Genomic DNA, 12,422 nt, shown 5'->3' with positions numbered 1-12,422 from the left:
CAATATTTTGTCCCTGTCGGAGAATAAAGTACAGTGGAGTATTTTCTGACGAAGTGATGAGAATATTCTTTAGGATATTTCTATTTTTAATAATTTTAAGAAATGTGCGGGTACTATAAATGTTACTTTAATATTTTGTAAAATAAGGTTTAACGAAATTGTTTTATTGCGGTAGGCTTAGGCCTAGGTAGGCACATGGTTGTCAACGTAGTCGGGATCCCAGGACGATGGGGGTATCATAAAATTAATAAGGAAAAGAGAAATGTACAGTAGGCAGACTATTCGAGAATATTTTTGAAAAAGACAGTCTTGCTTTGAGATTGAGATCGAACGGACGTCCTGGTCTGTCGCAAGATATTATTAATATTGTTTGTATTTAAATCAAGTTAACCTTGTACGAGTTTATTTACTTATTCTTAATAATTGAACTTGTTGTAATCGCAACGATTAATTAATTGTATTAATAAAAATGAGTAAATCCAATATATATATATATATATATATATATATATATATATATATATATATATATATAATATAAACATTATTACGTCCGTACAAAAGTCATACACTGTTGCGTCCTCAAGAAAACCAAGAGTTAACCATGATCTTATTGTGTATACTGGTTTACCAATGAAGTAGATGGATAGGACTATATGTAGATAATTGATATTCACAATTTTCAAATATACAAATTTTCATTCATTCTACAACAATGCTGCTTCCTTATAACAAGTAACTTTGTCAGCTCCATATAATGACTACACCATACATTGCTGCATCCGTGCGGTGTTGTCAAACCGCCAGGACGCAATAATATACTATCATTAAATATCACATGAAATGTATATAATCTTAAAAGAGTTTCCTTGTAGAAATATATCTCTGATTTTAAGAATATGGAAAAGACAATGTAAAATACGCAATAACTCTAATAATTAGCTACTGGTATACACTTTTTCCGACTCAAAAAAATGGAAAGCATGTGGGGATTGATCAGGTATGCCTCTAAAATATACCTCCAGAGGAAAGTGATAACTATACTTGTGAAACATCGCAATCCAACAATAACCATAAATCGTGCAAAGTCAATTGTTACCAACTTTTTGATCGTATTTTAAAGAGAATAGCCAGGAGGAAATGGATTGACCAAATCGAAAATATGGATATTGATAAAGAGAAAACAGAAATTGAGACAATAGCTAGGGACAGAAAGGGAACAGTACAAATAAATCATGAAGCTAAATTTATACCAGTTTTATTGATTTTTTAAAATATAATAGAAATCCTTTATATGCACTATAAACTCTATTTTCTGCTTTTAGTATAATAATTTGGAACAAATACTTTGATTTTTAGCCAATCTTTGTTTAGAATTTTTTCATATTTTGTTTTCAGATCTTCACATTCGAATCTTTTAGGGCGCTTCTTAGTTTTAATATGATCTTTAAAATAGTTTAGTGTGACTTTTTTTTGGTCATCTGTCCAAGGAACCAGTTTACGAGTTTTTTTCTTTTTAGTCCCTGCAACAGGTTTCCCATCAACGTTGTTTGTTGGAACAAAATCTTGAGCAGATGGCTTTGACGTATCTAACAGTTCCCTTATTATTGGATTTTCATCCTCGTCACTATCATTATCAGAGTCTCGGTCACTTAGAAGATTTTTTTCCATATCAATGTTTATTTCATCAATAGATTTTCCTTTATATTGATCTGCTCCGCCTTTTTCCATTACCATCAACAGTTTAGATATCTTCGCCGTTTGATAAACATCATCGGGTAGTCGATAGGAATTTCTGTGAACACCACTTGTGTGTCCCATAAATGTCGCCAACTGTTCTATTTCCCCATCTGATAAGTTGAATAATTGCGATAAAGTTGCAAGATGTTTGCGCAGTCGGGTTGACGTAATTGATGATGGGTTTTGTGCTCCACATAATTTAGCATGTTTGGCTAACACTTTATAACCTATCAAATGTGAATTTGAATTCGCCATTGCGAAAAGATATGGGTTATTCATGGTCACAAAATGGTGTCTAACTTCTAACATTTTTTTGATATTGTCTTGTATGTCAGATTATTAAATGCTTGAATTATATCAGACTTTTTTTGATATTGCTGATGGTCGATATCATCTTCTATGATATATTTCATATCCTCAGCTCCTTTAATTAGGACTCTTAAAGATTCTCCAGATAAGTCGATGAGATGATTCCTTAATAAACGCAAATCACTGGCAAGAGGTACAATGGTTACTTTGTTCCATTTGTTAAGATTAAGGTTGTAACTGGCATGTGAAGAAATCTCACAACTCCAATTAGTTTCAAAAAGACGAATCAACGTTTTCAAGTCCGCCTCTATTTCCGCAGTAGATAAAGTGGTACCTTTATTTTTAGTGTAAATATCGCAACACTGTTTCAAAGACGTAACAATATTCATGGCGAAAGTTGGAGACAGATAAACATCTCGTTCCGAATCATATTTAGCAATTCGTTTTGTGGCTTCCACGAAAATGTCGAAATACTTTGGCTTCAAAGCTGAAATGAATGTGGTTATGGATGGATCCAACTTTCTTATTTCCAAAAGGAATTTAGAAAGTTCTCTCATTTTGCGTGATGTTACGTAAATAAAATGTTTTTCACGGTGCGTTTTTAAGTACTTAGCTCCGAACTCGCAAATAAGTGGATCTTTTTGAGCTTCCAAAGACAACTTGTCCGCTCTCATATGCGGGAATTCCTCTTTCAGTCGTTGATCTACTTTGGCATTATGGAATAGTTTTAACTGTTTGCTATTTTGAGAGCTACCAGAATCTCTCTTTACACATTTTTTCTTATGTCTGTATAAAAGTTTCGAGGAAAAATATCCTAAACAGTTGTTACAAGGTACTTTATCTCTCTCTGGTACATAACCCTCCCTAACAGGCTTAAAACAAGTGCCACCGTCGGCCAAATAATTTCCCTTTCTTCTAAGGTCATTGAATAGCTCTTTTCTTTCTTTACTTTTAACGGGCTTTGCTAAAATTCTTGCTACATCTATTTCGTTTGAATGGTTCCGTATCACATGGCGGCCGAAATTTAGAACCTTAGTTTCGCAATAATAACAATGATCCGGTTTTCTCTTATATGGTGTTTTAATTGGTTTTGTACAACTTAAAGTACTCGGTAACCTTGAATTGTTACATAAATCTTGGTCTTTATCCATCGTTTTAATAGTAATCAACTGTCTACTGCTTGAAGTATTCGGTACATTTAAATCGTATTCGTTATCTTTAGCTGTATCATACACTCCAATAGAGGGCGAATTAACATAATCAGTAGTAATCTTCATCTGGGTTGAGCTTTTGTTTATATTAGGTTTCTTAGTCTTCTTCGGTGCTGGATTCTCATCAACATCTGAGCAGCTATCCTGCGAAAAAAATGTAACGTGAATTATCTCGTGAACCAATTAGGTGATAAATGTATAAGAATTTCTAAAACTAGAAAGAATTTAGTGAATAGCTATTTAAGTTCTTAGTGCCATAATAAGTGTTTTATAGTACGCGTCTGGAAGTTTGCCGAACGAGCTGTATGCTAATTCTCTTACCAGACAAAAGTACTATAAAACAAGAATATGCCATGTATAATATACAAGGTTTTATCTTCGATCCCTCACCGCAATTTCGATCGACTATTTCTGCAATTTTTTATAATCACTAAGAACAAAAGTAATACTAGTTTTTCTAAAACCCCTTAACAAAGTAGAATTCGACGCTTTCAAATCCCAACACAAAGTAAACGTTTTCCGGGAAATCAGTATGGGCCTGGATATTTATCTACTCACAGGCAAGGTCCAAAACCTATATTCACAATTTAATGAAAATGGAAAAAAAATTTTACTTACTTCGTCACTACTAGGACAATATAGAGAATCTTCACTTGACGAAGCATTAAAAGGATCTTCCGGTGTACATGGAGATGACTCTGTATTCATTTGAATTTTATCATATTCAAATATTTTGTTTGAGGTAATATTCAGTTCTGACTAAAATATAAAAAGCAAAAAAACGTTTGGATAATGGAGAAATTATTAGTTTTGTTTGGGAATACAAAATACAAAATGAAGGAGAAGGCGTTTTACCTATTTTGAATTTGAAAAATATTTGTAGAAAAATTAACACATGACAACATGTTTTTCAGTAGCTACAAAATTAAATTAAATTGCAAAATTTCAAAACTATCACTTTTACTCACTAAAAGACAATGAGTGACAATACCAATAATTATTAGTAATTGGAGGTAACTGAAAATTTTTATAAAGACAAAAGTCATAAGAAAATCACGAATGTAATAATTTCATATATATTATAAAAATACTTACCTTCTTCAGTATCAAAACTCAAGTTACTGAATATTTTATCAATGCGCCTTGTCATATTAGCACACTGGAAGCAACAATGTCTTAGAATAACACGATCTCACAAGCACAAGAAACGTTAAAACACAATATTTTGGGTCTAAAAATAGAGAGCAGTGTTGCCATATCTCGGACGCAACAACATATTACGTTTCTAAAATATATACTTAAGTGTGTATACAATATTTGGTACTCTGCCGGAAAATCAATGAACTAACAATATACATTTTCATCCATATTAGTAATATTATTGCGTCCAATTCCAAATAGAAAATCCAATAAAATCATAGAGAGATCACTAGATGACGTTGAGTTTTATAAAGAAATAGAAATGTAGGAACCTTTGTTGACTGTTCTTGTTAATATTTTTCACAAACGTTGGCAAAAATCCACAAAAACATGGATTGACATTGTTGCGTCCGATATTCGGACGCAATAATTCGAAGGAAGCAATAGTGTATGTGTTTGGGATGTTTATGGACGCAACAATGATAGAAGTTTATATATATATATATATATATATATATATATATATATATATATATATAAAATTTAAATTTGAGGAATTTTAAGAATCCTACCACAATTTTTGTACTATTATTTTTCAAAGTTGTAGCTTTTAATTCAGTAATGTTTTTCTCACTACAATCTAATGTTAGATTGATTTTTAAACTTTTTTATATTTTTCCCACATTTTCATGGACATTGGCCTCTTGACATTTTAGGATTAATGGAGATTGGCCTTTTTAGCCATACAAATCTGAAGAAAAGTAACGGTTTTAATGAAAAAATAGTTTTATTTATAACAAAAAATCAATAATAATGGTAGGAAATGATACAGTAATGAAATATAAAACAAACTGCTAATTCTTAATATTGTAATTTTGTTTGAAAAAAAAAATTAACAAAATTCAATAACGAAACAGATTTCTAATAGAGAAGTCTTACATGTCTTCCTCTCCCTCATCATATTCAGGCCCATACAGTAAATAGTCTTTTTCTAAGTCTGCGGAAGATCTTAAATTATTATAGTAGGGCTGATTGTAGCTGCTAATATACTTTTAGAGAGACTTCAGATCTTTTAATTTTGATTCTTCCAACGGTAACGGTGTATTGTTTAAGGGCAGCAACTCATAACATTCGTGCACAGAGAGTCTTTTTCGTAAAGGACCTTTCCTCAAGTCAACTAACTTAAATTCTTCTTCATGTGTCGATCTGTAGAAGTACTGATATTCATGGTCTCGATCGAATTTCAGCTCCTTGATATTAGCCCAGTGCACTGTCTCTAAATCCTTATTGGTGGTTTTTCTATTGACCAGCCTAGAACGAATCAAAGAACGGAAATCCAGAAATTCACATTGAGGCACTTCAATTACATTCAATGGTGGTGTTCGCGGTATTGATTTAATAAAGTTGCACCAGTCGTGGGGTACTTCAATATCAGCATTGGTCCTTTTCTTGGCTGTCTCTATGGAAGCATGAATTGTGTCAGCTTCCATGTGAGTGTGCCCTGGTTCCATGATATGATGAAAAATGAACTTTAATCGACTTTTATTTTCGTTTTTGATTTGTATCATTAAATGGCACAGCATCACGACCATATATATATTTTTATTTTGGCCAAAACACGAATCGCTGTACAAGTGGAGTTCTTCTATCTCTGGAGAAATGGATTTTATAAATTTTCGAATGCAAGAGGCAATTTCTTGGCCTCCACGGTTTGCGATACTTTCATTCCATAGGTAACAAGATCCTTGACTTCCCAATACAGTCGTGTGATAGACTGTGAGGTTATACGTCCACAGTTGTCTCTTATAGAAGGAGACACCATTTCTCAAATAAGGCGTAGGCAAACACTTCTCAAGGTCAAAAGAAGCAGTAGCATAATTTGTACTGGATTTACTCTTTTCTTTATCCTCCTTTTACAGAGCGAATGTATTGATGTACATTTTTTGGAACACCTCAAACCTTCCACAGGCCAAGTCTAAGAAATATTTCCTTGAAAATTTTCTTCTGCTAACAGTATTTTCAGCGATGTGAGTGCGTTCTCTGATTTTTCTTGTCTTCTCGACCGTGTTAGCAATAAATTGATTTTGACCATCAGATGTAAGTCTATAAAATCCCTCGTGTAATGCTTGCCTTTGATCGTTCGTAATTTTCTGGAAGCATCTCCTTCTACATGTGCAAGGTTCACTCATTATCTTTGCTTTCTTTAACACTCCTTTTGTTGAAACATACGCTTGGCCTTTGGTCTTTTTATCCTTACGTATATTTCGCTCCCACTTTTTTCATTTCTAATACGTTTTCGTGTTTCTCGTGCATCAGATTTTTTTCTACCTCCTCTTTTTCTCTTTAAAAGTGGTTCATCATTTTGTAACCCAACCGTCTACTTCAAAGTCAGATAATCATAATGAAAGTTTTCAAGAAGCTTAAAATTCATCGATCTTAACGGCAAACGTCAACAGTCTAACGAAGAAAAATAATTTTAACTTTGAAAATCGTACAATTAATATTAACCCGTTCGGTATTACTTGACTAACGTTTAATATGACATGCAATACATAATACATAATTTTAAATAAGTACCCGAATAATCTAGTTTATGTTTAGAATTGGGTTATTGTTTGTCGGCCGGATTTTGGACGGGTCACTAGTCACTCCCGTTTCACATAACAGCTGTGCACAAGGAAGGCAACTCAATACAATAATTTTTGTTTTGGTTTCATAATAATGTTTTGTAAAAATCGCTTTGAAAACTGCATGGATAAGTCAATTTATTTCCATTTGTGAATAGGTATGTGGATATGACAATTAAAACAGCAAGGAAAAATGTTTTATCATTTTGTATTTGCATCAATATTATTAAAAAAAAGAAAATTACAAAACTCTGAAATTAAAGATTGAATTTTATTAAATTATCCAAATTTATTTCAGCAACTATGAATATTATTTGTCATGCTTTTTTTTCTTAAAGTGTTATTGATGAATGCCTTCAGCATTATCAGTGTTCTTCCTTCAAAAATAGAATTTTCTTTCAACACTTCTTCACACCTTTTGAGTGAAGGTAGTTTTTTATTTTTCATTTCATCTTGAAATAAGGTCAATACTGCATTTCGTTCAGCACTTCCCCAATGTTTTCTTTGAACTACAAAAAAACCAATATCACTATGATATTTACAATAAGTATTGGGTATGTTTATAAATGAAACTAACTGTTTCTATCTGATTACACAACGTAACATATCATGAGTAGATTCTAGGAAGTAAGGGTCCATACAAATGGACGTACAATTTTACAATGGACATCCGTACAATTTTTATTTTATGTTTTCACTCTTGCAAAAATAGTCTACTGTAGTCTAGCTATAAAGAAATCCAAAAATGCATGCTTATGATTATGATACTGGTCAATATTTTTCAAATAGTTTATGGCTAATCAAGTTACCTTTTGTATGCTGATCTGATTTTAAAGACCGTTTTCCTTTTTCTATGTAGTTGGCAACATATGCTTTTAGTTGTGTGGCACTTCTACTCAAAATGTCGTTACTTGATATTACATCATGGCACAAATCTAAAGAAGGCAATTCAAAAACTTCAAGATGAGTCTTGAAGAGATTATTCACGCATTCTTTTTCATCGTTAGTCCAGGATATTTTTTTGTGACTCTTTCGCATGCCTTCTATACAAAGAAAAAGAAAAATATAAAACATATGATATGTATCTTATAAATTTACCTGAAGTTGGATTATTGAAATTATCTTCATTTTTGGATTCCTCGAATATACCATTACAACTGTTTTCGGAAATAGAATATCTCTCCCCAATTTCATCTAATGATTCATTGATACTTCCTTGTGCACATTCAAGTATATTTGACATCCTTACTATATCTTTGGTAGCGCTAGGCAATCTATAATGATCAAGATGAATTTTTTCATTATGCCCTAGGTAATCAGCAACGTCTTTTAATTCGACATCTCCCAAATTCATTGTGCCACATTTTGTAGCAATATGCTTACGCAGTTCAATCCCACGTAAGGTGTGAGGTTTCTTGGCACCACACAGCTTGGAATATTGGTTCAATAGTCGAGTTGCAAGAAGATGATTGAAGTCATCTTTTCCAGGTAAACCAAATAAATATGGATTTCTTTCGGATATATTTGTTTGCTTCCTAAATTTTGATATCATTTGTATACCTTCAAAATTCTCTCTGTTACCCCCCCTACAACGTTTACCTCTGATGAGAAATCGTATATAACCCTTTTTTCTCTTTTTCTCCTCTGCAGACATACATCCTAACATTTCGTTATCATCTTTTAGTCGTTCGTACTTCAAATAATCTTCTATTTTCACCCTTTCCATTTCTCCTGCTCTTCGTCTGTTGAAAAGCTGAAGGGATATCAATATAACACTCATTAATCTCTTCCAATTGTTGTATGAATATTCCTTTTTTAAACATTGCATATAAAAGTTTCTTTTTCTATTCAAGTAATTTCTCAACAATAGTATATCATCTGAGCTAGGTAGTTCAATTATCTTCCTCCTCTTCTGTTCTTGCTGATTTTCCTCGACAGTTTTGTAAACATCATGTTGCAATCCTTCCTGTAGAAGTTGCAAAAAGTATTTCACATCATTCTGCTTCTCTTTATTTTTATTTTTTATTAACTCGGACAACAAGTAAAAAGAAATTTTTTTAAGATAACTTCCAATAGCAAAAGCAGTAGATGCTGATTTATATTTTCCTGTTTCCTCATTCAGTTGACACATTTCATTGATAGCACTTATTATGCAGTCATAATACTCGGAATCAAAAAACTGCTCGAATTTGTATACATGGGTCTTCTTTTTCAGTATTAAAAAAAGTTTTGCCACACATCGCAATCTTGCTCTGATCATTTTATAAAGGTGAGGTGATCTATATTTTTGACACATTCGGTTTCCGAATGCAATTGTTAGATCATCAGATACAATTGCCTTTGTTATTTCATCATCACGGAGGACTGGTAAAATTTCATTTCTCAATACTGAACAAGCTATCGTAGCTAGTATACTCTTCTTCTTACTATTTTTGAGAACGTCTTTGGAACCTTTCAATCTGTTCAATTCACAACGTCTATAATGAGAAGAGAGTGACAATGTTGAGTACATTCCACCACATTTTCCACAAGGTTTGTAATGTGAGGCAGTTCTATTTCTGTTCAACATAGGTCTCCTCACAACAATGACACTATTGTGTGTATTACATTTACTGTTTGTGTTGTACATCAAATCACCCTCTGTGCGTATCGCCTTGATGAGTTTAGCTCTCAAATTGCTTCCGGTTTCTAATGAGAGAAATTGCTTAACACTATCTTCTGCATTATGTTTATTTTGGAGATGTCTTGCAAATTTTGTTTGCAGTGTGTGGCAAAATTTACAAAAATGCTTTTTTGATTTATAATGCGCATAGGAAACATTCAGTTCTTTGTAGTCAATATCTACTGGCTGTGACATATTTGCTAATTGAAAGATATCCACTGTAGGTTGATTCTCATTTACTGAAAATAATTGACAGAATTAGATATATTCAGCATCATTACCAACCAGTTATGAAGTCAAAGTGAACAGTATTATTCAGGGATCATAAGAAAGTCCAATTTTGTTAAAGAAAACTTTGTTGAAATCCTGCAAAAATTCCAGTATTTTTTTCATGAATATTGTCAAAATCAGAGCTCATCAATAATAATGGAATAGGAGTTTAAATAATTTTTAGGCTCTATTTAAAACCTTATAAATAATTACTGTATGGATAAATAAAAGCACCATGTTTTATTAATCTGAATTGCATAATTTTTACAAGCAATTTGTTAATTTTAATGATGTGCCTTTTGAATATTCCCCTATTGTTTAAAACTGTGTCACTGGCCACGTAACTAAATTGTAAAATTTCAGTGTCAATCATTGTCAATGTGTTTTGTGCCATTTTGTGGTCAAAAATTTTGTATTTTTGTTGGTTCTGCATTTACATGTGTTTTATTAATATTTTTAGTTAGTATATAGTAGTATAGTTTCATTATAGTTATACAAATATATCAAAACAAGATATTGACATAGATTCTCCTTTTTTTAATAGTTTATCGTAAAGAAAATCAGTACCCGTGTCAGTGACGTATTTATATTAAGAGCATAAAATCTAATATTTTTTCTTATTACTTTTTAGCCATTATGTAGAAAATTATTAAGTACGAGTAAATAGAAATATAATGAGATGACAAATGAGATTAGATTTGGAGTTAAACACCCAATTCTACGCAAGTATTACCAATATTTATGAAATATGTGCAAATTCTAACAGTTATTTTTGTTTGGTATATCATTGAAACAAAGGATTGTTGAAAAGTGCGACGAAAAATATATAGGTTCTATTTACTGCACACTAAAACATTCCTATTTTTCATAGAATCGTGGGTCATTCACTCAAAATCTTAGTGTACCATTTACCTTGATATTCCATATCTTTATGTGTATCATAGTAGGAATCTCTTGTTGAGTAATCACCATTATTCAATCTAGTCGAATCCGTTTTACCTACAATAGGATATTATTCAAGCAATCCAAATTATTAGTAAATATCTAAGACACTGTAATTTAAAGAAAAAACCAACAGTCCACAAGTGAGGTTGTTCATTTTTTCTAAAATGCTGTCAGAGCTTTGTTGTAAAATAGGCAATAGCTACACCAAACAAAAAAATTATTACCTAGAAAATTATTCACTTTCTTGATATCACAAATTCCACTATGCATTTTATGAGGGTTGTAGTCAGGATCTTTTATTGAGTCGTCCCTATTATTAAATAGTGATTGATCTATTTCACGTAAAAAAATGGAAATAATAAGAACAAGATGAGACAGCTGATAAGATTGCTCAACCAAAGAGTATTTTTCCAATGTTCCAATTGACGCGATATAATATACATAGTACCAACAAAAAATAGAAACGTTTAGTTGAATGAAACTATTCAATAAAGAAGAAAAAGTGTGGTTTCACATAAAGCTTGAGTATTATGATTACCTTGATGTCCTGACTTTTCTTCTTGAATAAACCCTGTTCTCTTTAATGAATTTTCTTTGTTAAATTCAGACTCATTGTCACCTTTTTTATTACAGAAAACAATATTTTATCTTTATCATTAAATTGTTAAGGGGTGACGGCCTTCCATAAATGATAAGCTGATTTAGGCTTTTTTATTTTTATCACCTAATGACTCAAGACAAGGATCATTTTTAAGAATTAACTAACTAGATTATTCATTTATAGAGCCACACATTGAACGAAATGAGAAAAATTTATGTTATAAAAAAAATTGACCTACCATCTCCATCTTTCTTTGTTGATCCTTGCTCTTCTCTTTTCGTTTTTCCATAATCTCATAATCTTTTTTCTTCTGCTTACTTATCCTATCCTGTTCTTTTGATTCCTCTTTCTCTTCTTTGTTTTTTCTCCATTTCTTTTCTCGTTCTTCCTTCTCCGGGGAACACATCCTTTCTTGTTTTTCTTTTTCCAATTTCATGCATCTCATTTTTTTTCCAGTAATTTTCTATCATCGCTATATTCAAGTACACGGGCCTCATAAAATCCCATTCTTTTATATGGGGCCCAGAATAAGTTTTTTCTATAAGAGTAATACTTTTGAATGGTACCATATACAGAATGTTATCATCCACAAATTTAACCAGGCAGTATTTAGCCATTATTCTGAAACTAAAAGTTTTTTTTTTAAAATGTACCGTCATTTGTCATGAATTCGAACACTAGGTGTGAATTCGAACGCATCGTTATTTTTTATTTAAATGTCTATCTAATTATAGGTATTAAAATTACTTACCTTACGACTTAATAAAATAATTCGGATTTTGAACTGCAAACATCCACTGAACTAAACTCTAATGAATAATAATCTATTCTCTATAGACTAAAGACCTATATATGTATTTAAAGAACCAAAAAAAGTGGCGCGCACGTTATCATAGTTTGACGATGTTTAAAGTGTT

At 31.8% G+C, this 12,422-nt stretch overlaps 1 protein-coding gene and 1 long non-coding RNA gene across 2 annotated transcripts; both read right to left on the bottom strand.

The window, feature by feature from the left end:
- Positions 1-8,030: 8,030 nt before the first annotated feature.
- On the bottom strand, positions 8,031-9,596 carry LOC130897580 (uncharacterized). Its single transcript, XM_057806514.1, has one exon. The coding sequence runs from the start codon at positions 9,594-9,596 to the stop codon at positions 8,031-8,033; it is 1,566 nt and encodes a 521-aa protein (XP_057662497.1).
- Positions 9,597-9,832: 236 nt separating this feature from the next.
- LOC130897375 (uncharacterized) lies at positions 9,833-11,233 on the bottom strand. The gene is made up of 3 exons (XR_009059694.1): positions 11,129-11,233; positions 10,872-10,958; positions 9,833-9,928 (listed from the first exon to the last, which is right to left on the bottom strand). It is a non-coding gene; the product is annotated as an uncharacterized LOC130897375 (long non-coding RNA).
- Positions 11,234-12,422: the final 1,189 nt, after the last annotated feature.

This window comes from Diorhabda carinulata, chromosome 8, assembly GCF_026250575.1.
Source record: "Diorhabda carinulata isolate Delta chromosome 8, icDioCari1.1, whole genome shotgun sequence".
Lineage (NCBI taxonomy): Eukaryota > Metazoa > Arthropoda > Insecta > Coleoptera > Chrysomelidae > Diorhabda > Diorhabda carinulata.
Note: the sequence above shows the minus strand (reverse complement) of the source record. Positions and strands in the feature narration are given on the sequence as shown.